The sequence below is a fragment of the Lissotriton helveticus genome, chromosome 12, assembly GCF_964261635.1.
Source record: "Lissotriton helveticus chromosome 12, aLisHel1.1, whole genome shotgun sequence".
In the NCBI taxonomy this organism is placed as follows: Eukaryota; Metazoa; Chordata; class Amphibia; order Caudata; family Salamandridae; genus Lissotriton; species Lissotriton helveticus.
Window position 1 is genome coordinate 273,051,638 of NC_136073.1, and position 15,939 is coordinate 273,067,576.

General features: G+C 46.7%; 1 protein-coding gene across 4 annotated transcripts in view; it reads left to right on the forward strand.

The window, feature by feature from the left end:
- LOC144798682 (polycystin-1-like protein 3) overlaps window positions 1-15,939 on the forward strand; it is a 1,031,816-nt gene that overhangs the window by 798,831 nt on the left and 217,046 nt on the right. For 3 of the 4 annotated variants that reach the window (XR_013603613.1, XM_078669668.1, XM_078669669.1), the window contains one exon: window positions 4,556-4,680. Coding sequence is in view for 2 of the 4 variants with exons in the window: in XM_078669668.1 (XP_078525794.1) it covers window positions 4,556-4,680 (125 nt within the window). In the remaining 2 variants the exon portion in view is untranslated. Of the gene's footprint in view, window positions 1-4,555; window positions 4,681-15,939 lie in introns of those variants that run through there. The other variant, XM_078669670.1, reaches the window with a different exon arrangement.

A 15,939-nucleotide genomic window follows, 5' to 3' on the forward strand; every position in this document is an offset into this window, starting at 1 on the left:
TCCCTCGCCCTGTAGAAGTCTTCGTAATAGGTCGCAAAGGCCTCTGCAATGGCGCCGTCTGTGGACGCCCGCGCCTTACTAGGGAGCTCAACCCAATCCACCCACCTGGCAGCTCTCTCGCGCCTGCTCAACCATGCCATGAGTTTACCAGATTTGTCGCCAACATCGTATAAGCGATGTAGGGTGGCCAGCGCCTGTGTACGCGCCTCGTCCGTACTTAGTTCTCTATACAGCCGTTGCGTATCTAGCAGTAGTCTAAGATCAACCTCCTCCTTCGTTCTGTGATATTCTGCCTCTCGGGTCAAGATGTTTGCCTCCTCCTTCGCTATGGCTTCCGTGCGTTTCCTTCTGGCCTCCCCTACCCTGGATTGGAAGCGGTCCCTCAACACCGTTTTCATGGCTTCCCACAGTGTCACTCCGGACTGTACCGATCCCTCATTTTCGGCCATAAAAACTTTGATATCCGCTCTTATGCCCCTTAGAATTTCAGGAGTCTGTAAATCCCATGGCGACATATGCCACTGTGCCTGGCCTCTCCCCCTTCCCCGACCTATGTGTACGAACAGCGGAGAATGGTCCGAGATACCCCTCGCCCTATAGTCCGCCTCGTCTCCCGCCGAAAGCTCCTGCCTAGATGTGAAAATGTAATCTAGCCTAGAGAAGACCTTGTGGGCCCCAGAGTAAAATGAGTAAGCCACATGGGCAGGATGTAGCCACCGCCAAACGTCAGTAAGACCGATCGTGTCCATTCTGCGCGCCAAAGCCGTCTCTGCAGCCACTGTGTGGGGGTTCCCAGATCTATCGCGCGTCGTGTTCATCACGTCGTTGAAATCCCCCCCCACAATCTGTATTGTGTCCGCCGTGTCTAGCAGAATGGCCGTGATCTCCTGCATTGTTCGTGTTTGTAATTTGGGTGGAGCATATACCGACAGTAGAGTGTACCTGCGCCTCCTCCATGTCCCCTGCACCCCGGCAAACGAGCCCTGTGGGTCTAACCATGTACGTGTGACTGCGAAAGGTGCTGTTTTCCTAACTAGTATTGCCGTGCCCCGTGAGTCCATGGTGTAACCCGCGTGTGCCAGAACTGTGTACTGCCCGCGCGCTAAAAAGGCACAGCGGTTCCCCCTCAAATGTGTTTCCTGGAGGAAAACGATGTCAGGTGCCACTCGTTTAATATATGCAGTGACCAGGCTCCTCTTAATTTTGGAACCCAGTCCGTTTACGTTCGCAACGTTGGTATATTTATACCTGAAAAATGCCAGGTTTGACGTAAGGTTGGACATAAGACGTCACTAAGAACTAACAGTTCTTTCTGGACTCCAGGAGTTCTTGTGCAAATCAAAACAAAAGCAGGGGGAATTCCCGGGCTGCTGGAGGCTTGGTTTGTTTAAAGAATGCATTGTACTTTCTAGGAGACTATGGGAGTAGCCTTGCCGTATTTGGGCTGCACGGGCTATGACTAGATATGGACATGATTCCTATGCCTTTATAAGGATATGTTTTATTATAACCACATAAGGGCGTGAATCGGGGATATCTAATTAGGGTCCTAGATAGATTCACAACAGATTGTTATGGAATACTGCATAGGAGATCCTGCGCTGCACACACCCATGATAGGGACTGTTATGGAATACTGTGTAGTAGATCCTGTGCTGCACACACCCATGATAGGGACTGTTATGGAATACTGTGTAGTAGATCCTGTGCTGCACACATACATGCTAGGGACTGTTATGGAATACTGTGCTTAGGAGATCTTGCGCTGCACACACCCATGCTTGGAACTGTTATGGAATACTGCGTATGAGATCCTGTGCTGCACACACCCATATTTGGAAGTCTGTACTGCACAAGCCCTTGCTTGGTACTGGTGTGTTCGGTAAAATGACAAGCATTATGCTGTTTACATTTACAGCATGCTGCTGCAATATAGTTGAGTGCACTACATATACCCTTGCTTTGGACTGCTACTGAGTACCTTACTTGGGGAACGATGGGCTGCACACATCAGTGCTATTTAAGGCTGGAATGGAGTACCTTGCATGGGATGATCTTCACAGAAAACAGCGATGCTTTGTGCTGTGACTGAGTACTGCACATGGGGAGCCCTGAGCTACACACACCTGTGCTAAGGCCTTCTATGGAATGCTGTGCACAGGAGATCCTGCACACACCCATGCTAGGGATTGCTGGGAATACTATGCGTATGATATCATGTGTTACACACACCAAAGCTAAGCGCTGTTATTGGATACTGCGTAACAGATCCTGTGTTGATCACACCCATGCTATGAACTGTTATGGGATAGTGCATAATATATCCTGTGTTGCACACACCCTTGCTAGGGAATGTTCTGGGATACTGCATAGGAGATCCTGCGCTGCACACACCTAAGCTGAGTACGGTTATGAAACACTGGGTAAAACATACTGATCTGCTAACATCTAAGCTTGGGACTGTTGAGATTCTGCACTGTACACACCCACTCTAGACATCTGCCGCACTGCCTCCATCAACTTTCCGTCTATCGTAATTGATATATGCACAATCATGCTATTTTGATTATATAAATTTCGTGTAATCATGATCATAAATTTTATATGAATATGTCAATATGTTATTTATCAAGTAAACAATGAACAATATATAAAATAAGAGAATAAAATCAATTTTTATACTGTATCTTGTGTGCACACATTTGTCAGAATAGGGTGGTTAGCTTATTTACATGTGAAAATCTATTCTCACATGCTCTCTCTTTTAATATAAATGTATTTTTATTACAATAGTCCTTGAATCATTATCTGTTTCTAGCTATAATTTTCTAACACCACACCCACTCTAGGGACTGTTCTAAAATACTGCGTAGGAGATCCTGTGCTGCACAAACCCTTGCTAAGGAGTGTTATGGAATACTGCGGAGGAGATCCTTCGCTGCACATATCCATGCTAAGGACTGGTATTGAATACTGCGTAGGAGATCCTCTGCTGCACACACCCATGCTAGGGAGTGTTGTGGAATACTGCGGAGGAGATCCTGCGCTGCACACACCCATGCTAGGGAGTGTTGTGGAATACTGCATAGGAGATCCTGACCGGCACACATCTATGACTGTTGTGGAATACTGTGCGTTGGAGAACCTGTGCTGCACACATCCATGCTTGAGACTGTTATGGAACACTGAGTATGATTTCCTGTGCAGCACACACCCAAAGCCATGGACTGTTCTTAAATACTGGGTAGGAGATCCTGCACTGCACACACCCATGCTTGGGACTGTTATGGAATACTCTGGAGGAGATCCTGCGCTGCACACACCCATGCTAGGGACTGTTATGGAATACTACGAAGGAGATCCTGCGCTGCACACACCCATGCTAGGGACTGTTATGGAATACTACGAAGGAGATCCTGCGCTGCACTCACCCATGCTAGGGACTGATATGGAATACTGCGGAGGAGTTCCTGTGCTGCACTCACCCATGCTAGGGACTGATATGGAATACTGCGGAGGAGTTCCTGCGCTGCACTCACCCATGCTAGGGACTGATATGGAATAGTGCGGAGGAGATCCTGCGCTGCACCGACCTATGCTAGGGACTGTTATGGGATAACGCGAAGGAGATCCTGTGCTGCACACACCCATGCTGGGAGTGTTACTAAGAACCGTACAAGGGAAGCGCTGTACTACACACACCTTTGTTTGGAACTGTTAGTACCCATATTTGAAGTCTGTACTGCACAGACTCTTGCTTGGTACTTTTAGTTAATACTTTTAGTTAATACTTTACATGGGGAGCACTGCACCGGACATGCCTGTGTTTGGGACTGTTACTGAGTAGTGTATTTGGGGAACGATGGGCTGCACACATCCGTGCTACTTAAGACTGGTATGGAGTACCTTGCATTGGATGATCTGCGCTGCAAACAGTGATGCTTTGGACTCTTACTGAGTAATGCACATTGGGAGCCCTGAGCTACACACACCTGTGCTTGGGCCTTCTATGGAATACTGTGCATAGGAGATCCTGCACACACCCATGCTTTAAACAGTTACTGCAGAAGAGTAGCCCTTTACTGCAAAGTACCTACATGTGGAGCCCTTTACTGCACAGACCCTTGCATGGAAGTGCTAGTGAATGCTGTACATCACTACCACTGCACTGCCCACATGCATGCTTTGGTCCATTACGGAGCAGCATGCATTGGATAACCTGCACACACCCATACTTGAGACAGTTTTTCAGTAACATACATGGGGAGCTCTGCACTGCACACACCCATGCTTGGAACAGTTAGCCCAATTCTGTCTGACTTCACAGGATTCACTGCTCTAGATCCCTCATAGATGTGACAGGGACCTACGCTCTGTCTTGCTACCCTCATTTCACGTAGGTAGATTGGTAGTTACAGCGATACTTGTGATGACCCTATGATTGTACAAACAAAAAGTGTAACTTTAAATGCTTTTATCTTTAGAAGAATGGTGTTCTCTAAGTCTAGCTTGTTTTTTTCGTAGTATTTTACTGCTGTGTATTTTACCCTTGTAGGAAGTTTCACCAACTCAGCCGACTTGCAGGTGATGCGACTATATGACGACGATGACAACACAGCGTTCAGCCACTTTTTTAAGATCAGCTTTGCACTTCTAATTCTCTATTATGTCATCCTTCAGGTGAGTTGTTGTGTCCACTGAATTACATGTTGGTTTTCCTGTCTCACCTAAGAAGCGTGGGAGGCAAAGAAGTATGACTGCACCCTAGCAGGATATGAGTGCGACTGTATGGTGATCATCAAGACAGACAGGAGTCACTTGACCTTATCTGCGAGGCTTCTTGCCTCCACCTTTTCAGAGCAGCTGAAGGGAAAGAAAACCCAGGATGTATGCCTCATTTTGAGGAGATATTTGTGAATTATGAGTAACTGTTAGACCTGGGGTTTCTAGTTGCAGAGATATGCATCCTGTCTAAGCAGGAATCACTACTGTAGTCAGGGTAAGCTAGATACACTAAAAGAAAACCTGTGCTCGCAGTCTGGTAGTTTGGCACAGAGCAGTCAGGCGTATCTAGAGGGGCAATATGTAAAGTATTTGTGCAACACACAGACAGTAATACAATGAATACACCTAAAAGATACTCCACACAGGGTTAAATAATAGATTGTATTGTTATGAGTACAACAAGCAAATAGTGCTTAGGAGTTACTTGAGGTCCCGCCGGACTGGGGTAAGTCCAAAGTACAGGCCGACCGTGATGGAGGGCATGCCAGCTACAGGACTCACGCAGGTCTCGCTAAAAAAATACCTTGGAAGGAGGAAGTGCCGGCATCGAACACTCAATGCGTTGGTTCCCATCCGTGTAGGCGGTGAATGCTTTGTCAACTAACCCCTTTACGATGCAGGCGATATGTTGTCGTTGAGCTGGGCAGTCCGTCAAAGCAATGTTATTGATCAGCTCCTGCATACGCGTCAAAGGGCAATGCGTCGGTTCTAATTGCCGCAAATTCGTTACTGCTTCGGTTTTGATGGTTCTGCACCTCAGAAGTTCACTTTCCAGGGTCCAGGACTTGATTGGCAGTACTCACAGATGGCAGAGTCTAAGTGCTGTTGCAGGGTTCAAGGAAGTGTTTGATGGCTCTGAGACATAAGAATAGGCCAGCAAGCCCTTGGAGTCACTCCGGGTTCATGTGCGATGAGTCGAGTCCTTGTCCCCGAAAGAACAGAGATCAGCAGGCAGCAGTGTAGCACAGCAAAGCAGAAAAGCAGTACTTCCAGCGTAGCAGTCAAGCAGAGTGGCAATCCTTGTAGCACAGCAGTCTTTACTTCTGGCAGAGTTCTTCATAGGCCCAGTAGTGCACTGTCTTAGTAGGGTCAGAGCCCCAGTACTTATGCCCAGTTGTGCCTTTGAAGTGGGGGGTGAGTTCAAAGCAGGCCCGTGAAGTGCGCATGTCACACCTTTCATCCCATCCCTGGCTCCAGACTATCAGTAGGAGGTATCAGCTACCTATCCAGACTATCAGTAGGGGTATCAGACCTTTGTGTGGGAAACAGGACACTGCCTGTTCAGGTGTAAGTGTCAGCTCCCCTTCTCTCTTCCTGCCCAGGAAGACCTATCAGAATGTAGATGAATGCAGATGAGTTCTTTGTCACACCCACCCTTGCTGTGTTTGTGGCGGTCTAGAGGGAATGCACAAAGTGTAGCTGTCACCCACCCCAGACATATATTGGATGCAGGTTGCAATGCACACAGAGCAGTAAGAGCATAGAAATTCCCACTTTCTAAAAGTGACATTTCTAAAATAGTAATGTTAAATCTAACGTTACAACTAAAGAGGATTTATCATTACCATTCCAAAGATATAAAACATGATGCAGCCACTCCTTTCTGATCAGGAAATACTGCTTTAAAGTATTTATGGAATTCACAGTGCTTGCCTATGAGAAGAGTAAGCTGCACAGTACTAAAAAACAAATTTAGCTGTTTGTCACTACCAGGACATTTAAAACTTAAAGGTGCATGGCCTACCTTTTAGTAATGCAGCACCCTGCACTTAGGGCTACCTAGGACCTACCTTAGGGGTGACGTATGTGCAATAAAAGGGGAGTTTAAGTGCAAGTGGTTTTAAATGCCAACTCAAAGTGGCAGTAAACTGCACATGCAGGTTTTGCAATGGCAGGCTTGAGACAGGTTTGAAAGGTTACTTGTGTGGGTGGCACAACCAGTCCTGCAGGACCACTAGTAGCATTGAGATTATAGGCCCTGGGTATGGGTATATGGTATACCACTTTACAAGGGACTTAAAAGTAAACTAAGTATGGCAATTGTGTATACATCAATGTTACCATATGTAGGGGAGAAGCATATGCACTTTAGCACCTGTCAACAGTAGTAAAGAGCTCAAAGTCCCAAGGCCAAAAGAAAAAACAAAAAAAGAGGAGGTAAACAGGCAAAAGGTTTGGGGGAAGACCACCCTAAGGATGACAGAGTTAACAGTGACCCACCGATCAAGACCATGAATGAACTGATATGCTAGCCTTGAGTTCCTCACACCAGCATGTGCCTGGTGTTGTAAGTATACATATGGCAGTTATGAATTGGGCTTGCACATTTTGCACGCTTTGTTATAGTTTCATATGCTCAAAGCACACTCAAGTCAAAAAGAGGTTTTGTAATGTGCCCCAGCAGTTCTTTTTTCCGCAGTCACTTTGGTGATAGACCAGAGAATTTGATGAGCAGGTCAGTGGAGAAGCCCTATCCGACTTGTCTGAACTGGGGAGGCTGCACGTTTTTAATTATTTCTTCAGTGTATTTGTTTGAGGGATAGGTGGAGAGTTGTGTATCTTTCTGTGGGTTTGCGCAGAGCATGGGTCAAAGGACAGTCCTGAAAACTGAAGTTAGTAGACATTAACTGCAGGCTCAAGTCACCTCTTCCTTCATAGCGCTTAGACCTTTGCCACTAGCTATCACCTGAAGCTTTCTCTTCTCTTTGACTTCATAGCCTGAAGGTGAGGTTTTTGTATTGAGAATTTCTTATAAAAGGATATGAGAAGAGAGAATGTTAGTGAAATATGAAAATGCCCTTTATACTATTCGACCTTGGTCTCCTGTGTTTACCTTCTGTAGAGTGTTCCATCCAGCAGGGAGGAGCATTCCTGCAGTTTGCAAAGGGGATCAACCACAGGCAACAAGAGGAGAGGACAGGGATGGTTAGATAGTGAGTGAAACTTTCTGCCTGTCCCATGCACCATTCTGGTACAAAAGGGGGTGGTGATGGACGGAGCATCTAAACCAATCAAACACTCACACCCAGTCAACAGATCTGGGTTTAATCCATCACCGTTCTTTAGCCCACTCTGCCACCCCAGTTCAGACATAGCCATATGCAAATCAGTCTGACCCTGTGCCTCATGGGAACAGTCCAGCTTGAACTGCCAAGCCATGCCTTCCCTGGACCGGAAACAAGCTTCCTAGGTCCGGTTTCTGGCATTTTAGCCGTCTTCAGCCAGGCTTGCTTGAATCCAGTGGCAAAGTGAGCAAGGGACTCACGTCTGAGCATACCCTGCCAACTTATGGCGAACAAATCGGTACAAAAGGGGGTGATGATGCACCATTCGGTCAGAGAATCTGCATGTGTCAGTTGTAATAGCAGTCATAACATCCACCTCTGCCACCTTCTGCAGGTCCCCCTCTCCACACCTGTCATGAGCTGGTGAGCAGCCTAATGTGGGAGGTGTGACACCATAGGGCAGGTACGCTACAGTGTGAGAGTGAGTCAGTAGAGACAAGCCTGTGTCGGCAGGTTGCACTCTCATAATAATTCATCAAAGATATTGTACAGGAAATCTTTCACAAAGAAGGGCACATAAAAAGCTTGTGCCTGAAACCAAGAACATGTTCTATCGCCCTGATCCTTCTGATTCTTCGCAGGAGCAATGAGCGAAAGTTCCTGAGTCTGAGGTGAGATGCAGATATTTTAAGGGGCAGCATGGATGGATGTTGTCTTGTGTGAGAGATTATACAAGCATTGTTGGAAGAATCCTGATAAAATCACACTTTTGATATGTGTTTACTGGTTATGCAGATTAATGGAGTTGGATGAGTTTTCCTGTGTCAGTCCTTGTTGATCTCTTTTTGCCAGTCTGTCTGCTGCGTCCTGTATGCCCGGAAGAGATGCCACCCTAGAAGATCCAGTGACAGAAGTTGTATTCTGGTTCCTTTCTAGTATTACTCACTAGTATACAATCCTGCATGTACCATGTGCTTCTGAAGGATTTCACCATGCTTTATAAAGCAGCAGAAGGGATGGAATGTTCCGTGTTGTTATCAGAGGTGGAAAAGCAAGCCTGATTCTTTGAAAACATGATGTTTGGGGCATAAAAGTCTAAGCTTTGTTTGGTGCCTCCATCTCTTCACTTGAAGGACTGGCATTCATACGTGGGAAATAATTTAGTATCATCATCCTCTTTGAGGGTGTCAAACTGTTTAAAGGGAAGTTATTTATGTCCCAAAGAAAAGGGGCAGATCTATACCTTGACAGTAAAGTTGAAGGGGACCATTGGCAGTCATTCCTGAGCTTTTGCTGTGCCACTTCTTCCGGATCAAAGTTTATCTTCAAATCTTTGGGTGGTTTATCAGACATCCACTTTAGTGGGTAAATGAGCTGAGGAGCAAGTGTTTCTGCTTGGATGAGGATACCCTGTTCAGACTTTGGCCTCAATCACTTATAAAACGAAAGCCTTTTTGAAGCGTATCCGAAGCACACAGGAGAAGAATTCATGAATTCTCCTTGAGCAGAAGGCGATGGATCGAGACGTTTATTCCATTGTCTTCCTGGTCCAGAAAGTCACACAACAGTTCCACTGGACTTTATTCCTTATGCTAATCATTCAATGTGCTAGGTCCATAAGTTTCAAGAAGAAGATGCTCCAAAGAATCATCCAACTAATTTTCCTGGAACTTTTTTCCAGAAGGCTTGGACTTCTGGTGTTCTCTGTTCCACAATTCCATCAGACCATGTCACCAGAAGTACTAAGGCTTGCAGTCCAGAACGAGCATCACCAGTTCTATGTCCTATTCTTTTTTTCATGAAGACTACTTAGGTTTATTCACTTAAGTTCTGACTCTATTGGTTGCTTACTGCCACAAGCAGAAATTATACATCTCCTATTTCCCAGACAATTGGGTGATGCATGCTGTCGCCAGAAAGGTGCAAGAAATAAAATCTCAGGTTTTGCCACAAATCTAGGCCTCCTGATCAACTGAAAATTCCTGCAAAAAAAATTCACTTTTATTGGGTGTACCGATCAGGCATGAATGTTTCTACCAAATGTCCAGGGTGATGAAGCTGAGATAACATTTATTGGCCTTGCGTGACTCTTGTAGCGTGACTCTTGTAGCTTCCATCAAGGTACTTGCAGCATCTTGAGGAGGGTGGGAGATTCTGGCTGATAGGATGAGGCCATAGCTGCTCAGCTGCTTTGGACTTTCTCCATCTTGCAGCTTCTGTCTAGATGGTTTTTTGATTCATAAGACTGTTCCTTGGTACTGGAAGGCCTGCAATGAAACCTGTTGAAGCCCTTGTGTCTGTGGATGTGAACTATTTGTCTGTGAAATTAATCACCTTAGTGGCCATCAGCTCTTGCACAAAATGTCTTCTTAATTTTAGATTTGACTTTATTTCTGCAGCCCTAGTCCCGTGTTTCATTGGAAGATTTCCGGCCCCTTTCAAAAGAATTGGGATGTTTTGTTGTCAGCATTTTTCTCTTCTTTCATTGATGCTGACGAGTCCATACACTCTATAGTTGTCCATTCAACAATTCATGTCTACTGGGAGGGCTAGCCTTCTACACGAGCTATTTGTTTGTTACCCTTTGGAGGGAAAGTTGGGAAGGTACCTTTAGTATAATAAGTTGATGGATCATGTATACTTTTGCTGACACATACTCTTTGACTTAAGTTATTCTTCTTGAAGAGATACATGGGAGGTTCAGAAGGAAGATGGTGGCTACTGAGTTGAAGCCAACGAGGTTTTTGTAATTGACACTTGCAAGGCAGCAACTTGAACTTCCCCTCAGACTTTTGTGGATTGCCACCTTTAGCATGAGGATTCAATGACCTCTCAGTTTGTGGTTGGTGAGTTGTAGGTGGTGAATGCTGTTTTGTTTTGAAGTAAACTCACTGTATTTACAGGAGTCCTTTCATTGATGTGTGTATTTTTATACTCAGGGAAAAGCAAATGCTTGCTTAGGTAGTCCTTTTATGTGAGAATTAGGATGGGGAAAATGGATGTGGAGCCAGTTACATACTGAATGAAAGTAGGATCTGATTTTATGGTTACCCCCACTTCTTGTTGGTGTTATTCTGTTTTATGTCTAGTCTGACTGGGATCCTGCTAATCAGGTCCCCAGCCACTGTGCTTCCTTCCTACATTTGACTGTGGTAAGTACTTTGGTACCTCCCCCATTGGCTACTGGTGTACCCTTCTGAGTCCATAGTATATGGTACTGAGGTACCCAGGGCATAGGTACACCAGAGGTCTCCCCTGGGCTGCGGCATGTATTGTGCCACACAGGGGAGCCAACTTAAACTGTGACTACAGGCCTTCCACTGCAGCCTATGTGAGTTGGTGCTTGCACCTCTCACAGCAGATATGTTTCCTTATATCTGAGGTCACTACACTTAAAACATATAAGTCACCCCTAAGGCAGTCTCTCCACTCCTAATGGAAGGGTGCTTGGTTATAAGTGTGAGGGTGCCCCTACAACCCGAGAGTCAATTCTCCAGGCTATGTAAGTGCTGTCAGCCATTTAATACATATAGTGAACATCAAGTCATTTACGAAATGTCTAATTATATATTAAACTGGTCATGTTTGGTATCAAACATGTTGGAATCCTACCCCAACACTGATTCCAGTGTTAGATGTAGGATCCCATGTACTGGGGGCTCCCCTAGGGTGTTCTCCTGTATTCCCGGTACCAGCCTTTCAGGGTCTAACGGCAAGCTAGTGCTGCTGCAACCACAGAAACAGTTCTGCCCTCCTGCTGCTGAGCTGAGCTCGTGCAGGGAAAAGTAGAACAATCGGTTTATTGCCACAGGGAGGTGTGACCACCTCTCAGATCGGGCATAGTGTATTGGGCTCGGCTGGGGCGCTTGCCAGCACCACCAGACTGCTTTGAAGGGCACATTTAGTGCCCTCTCTGCATACTCCAGTTTGAGGCAATTCAGAGAGACCTTGGCTCCCGCTGTGGCGCTTAACTGGACAAAGGACACTGGAGTATCTTCCCCTCTGTCCATTACATTCCAATCCTTTCCCCAGGGTACTTAAGGACTTACCTGTGGGTGGCTCTTCAGATTTATTTATTTATTTATTTATTTTGATATTTATTGAGCGCACAGCTACCCCCAACGGGGGTGTCCCGGCGCTGAGGACTGCAAGCGGGAGGAACAAAGAATTTAGCAGCTGGTAAGTAGAAAAGTCTTCAGTTTGCCCCTGAATTGTGATTCGGTGTCAATGAGACGAAGACTGATAGGTAGGGAGTTCCAGAGTTTCGATACCACCACCGCAAATGCTCTACCATCCTTTCTTGCTAGGCGGAATCTGGGGGGGAGCAAGAGACGGAGGTGGTTTGATCTGAGATCACGAGACTATTGGACTATCTTTAGCCTGTGTCTGAGGTATCTGGGGCCTTTTCCATTCAAAGCCCTGAAGACCAGTACAAGGGCCTTAAATTTGATGCGCGCGGTGATAGGGAGCCAATGAAGCTTCCTTAGGTGAGGTGAGATGGAATGCCGGTAGGGGACCTTACAGATCAGCCTGGCTGCGGCGTTCTGCACGATCTGCAGTCTGTGGAGAAGGTAAGCAGGAAGCCCTACATACAAACTGTTCGTGTAGTCCAAGTGCGAAGTGACCAGGGCGTGCGTCACTGTCTTCAGTGACTCAGTGGGGAGAAAGGGGGAGATCTTTTTTATCATGTGGAGTTTGCCAAAGCATGCCAAGGTGACTTTCAGGATCTGGGTTTTATAGGATAGTTTGTTGTCAAATTGGACACCGAGATTGCGTGCCACCTTTACCGGGGTGGGCGGAGGGTTTAATTCCGCAGGCCACCAGGTGGCGGGTAACAGGGGGGTCGCTTGATTAAAGAACAACACCTCCGTTTTATCGGTGTTAAGTTTTAGCGTGTTCAGAGTCATCCAGGCTACAATATTGGAAAGGCAGGTTTTAAAATGTTCTAATCCGAGGGGCGAGTGGTCTCTGAAAGAGAAAATGAGCTGAGTATCGTCAGTGTAAGAGACCACTCTAACCCCAAATGTCTCTATCACCTTTGCCAGGGGTGCGAGATAAACATTAAAAAAAAAGAGGACTGAGGGCAGATCCTTGTGGCACACCACAGCCGAGTGGTTTTTTATCTTTAGACCACAACGGTCGGCACCAGACTTGTTGTGTGCGGTCCATCAAGAAGGAGGTAATCCAGGCCAGTGGGGTATCACAAATCTCCATCTCTAGGAGCCTGTCCAACAGAATGGCGTGGGAGACCGTGTCGAAAGCTGCGGACAGGTCGAGGAGCACAAGCATGGCTACCTCTCCCCTGTCCACGCTCTCCTGCACGGTCTCCGAGACCTCCAGTAGTGTTGTCTCAGTACTATACCCGGTCCTAAATCCGGATTGTGAGTCTTGTAGAAGTTCATTCGATTCTAAATAGTCGGAAAGTTGTTCTTGGACAATTTTTTCAAGGATTTTAGCTGGTTTGGGGAGCAATGATATAGGGCGATAGTTGCTGAATACAGCAGGGTCAGCCTCAGGTTTTTTCAAGAGGGGGATGAGAATGGCCTGTTTCCATGTCTCCGGGAACTGACCTGATGAGAGGGAGTAGTTCCATAATGTTGCCAGGGGTTGTACAATCGCTGGTGCTACTGCAGTGAACACCTGGGCGGGCATGGGATCTAGGGGCAAACCTGATTTACATAGCTGTAATTTATTCAACGCTACGTCCAAGGTGATAGGTTTGAACGCACGCAGCCTTATGTCCTTAGCTGGAGAATGAGGGGGGTGCGGCCTCTGTGTCGGACCTATTCGCCGCATTAAATGAGGCATAGATGTCAGTGACTTTCTCGTGAAAGAAATCCGACAGTCCATCGCAGAGCTCTTGGCAGGGCTCTATCAGATGAGTGAGGGCCGAAGGGTTGGTGAAATCTTTCACAATCTGAAAGAGCACCTTTGCTGAGTTATCTGCAGATTTAATTTTGCTAGCAAAATATTCTCTCATGATGCTTTGTTTAGCTTTGTGAAATTTTTTTAGCGCCACTCTATATGTTGTTTTGGCAACTGGATCATAGGTGCGGCGCCAGAGGCGTTCTAACCGTTTACATTTACTTTTTTCTTCCCGTAACGGCTGGGAGAACCAGGGTGCAGAAGGTTTAGTTCTGGACGAAGAGAGAATGGTTAAGGGAGCGGTGTTCTCAATGGCCGTGGTTAAGTATTGGTTTAGATTCGCTACATCGATATTTATATCTTTGGAGGGATGCCATTTGAGCTCAGCTAATGCAGGTTCAAGCGCTTCTCGCGTTACTTTGAACCACTTTCTTCCCACTTTCTCTGTCCTACACATGGGGGCCGTGGTGGGGACAAATTTAAGGTTAAAAGGGATAATAAAATGGTCCGACCATGTCAGAGGGAGGGGGGCGAGAGTAGAGAGGCCTGGTAGGTTCGTAAAGATGAGATCTAGGGTATGGCCAGCTGTATGGGTGGGGCCCAGAACTTTCGAAGTGGGACAAGATTCAAACCTGAAGCCAATTCAACTTCGATCGTCTGGGCCTCTGGACTTCGCCTGAAATTGAGTCTGCACCAAGGAAGACTCCTGCTGCTCCTGGTCTCGCTGTTCTGCAAGTCTTCTTCGTTGTCTATGTCTATGCTTCTTCCCGGTTCCACTCCAGGCCTGTGGGCATCAAGGTCACCCGAAGTAATATCCCTTGTTGTGAAGGAGTCACTCCTCTGAATCTGCAGGCACCGCAACAAAGCTGACCGGTCTGCTGCTGATGACTTCTCATGGACTTTGAAAGGCCCAGCAACACAGATGTTGGTTCTGCAACTCCCTCGAGGCCTGACCTGTCCTATCAGCAAGTTTGCGGCCAGTATCCCTCGTTGGCACTGCTGGAACAGTACCCTTTTGCACTGCATCAGCTTGCCGTTGCCAAGGCTTGTTGGCTCTGTACTCCAGAGATCTTCGGGCTACAAGAAGCTCCACCCTCCAGCATCTCTTCCTGCCAAGATCTTCGCCATCACAGCATCCTTTGCACTATGGGCCTACATCTTTGGTGAGCTGCTTGAAGTCCTCTTGCCAACTCCTGTGCCTTCGATTTGTGGGTTCTCGCGAGGGTCTTCTTTGGTGGCTTCAGTAGACTCACCTGCTTACTCGAGCCTGCTCTGACTCTCTTGCAATTGGTGAGTCCCTTTGACCTTGCTGGTCCCAATGTTGCTCCTTTATCATTTACCACATCTGTTGCAGCTGCCAAGGTTTGTTGCTGCTCTCGCCGGACACCGACCCCTGGTTCTCGACTTCCGACATGGGACAGCTCGTGAATGGCTCCTGGTCTTCCACAGCATTGCCTGGTCCTCACAACTGCAGGGACAAGGTCTCCGTCATCACTCCTTCATCTACCATCATAGGTGGACATTGTTCTTCTGTGCCTTCTGGTCACCTCCGAGTGGCATAGACTCTGTGCCTTCTGCTTACAGGTTCTTCTCTTCAAGAATCCACTCTTGGATTCCACCGGACTCTTTCACCTTCTTCGCTAGCAGCATCTTTTCTGAAGTCCTCCATTGTGGTCTACGGCGGTTTGCAATGTCACTACACACCTATGCACCCTGCTTCCCTGGTCTAGTTATCCAGGTTCCTGGGGTATTCACGGGTGGGGTGACTCCCCAACTTTCTGTCTTCCACAAGGTTTCTTCAGGGTCTATTGGAAAGGGTCCTTCTTCTTTAAAACTGCAACCGTGACTTTCCCATTGACTTATATTGAGTATGTGGCTGTGTTTCCACTCTGCAAACAGCTTCAGTGGAGTTCCTGGGTACTTATCTCGGGTGGTTCTTTGTGTCCACAGCTCTTCTGAGTCTCCTGGTCAAAGTCCTGACTTAGGGCGCAGTTTGAATTCCACTTCTTTAGTATATGGTTTGGTCTCCCCCTGGAGACCACTGTGTAGTGTGCTTACTTATTTCATGCAATTGAAGTATCCTTGTATATGTGTGTTGATATTTCCAGGTAGCAGATATGCCAATGTGTCAGTGAGTGTAGTGTAATAGATAGACCTACTTTTATAACTACATTTTTCATTTAACCTACACTACATGATTAGACATGGTAAAACAAGCTGCTTAACACTCCTTCTGGGCCAATCCTGGAGGCTGCTCTCCACAGCTACCATTAGAGAGAGCTCT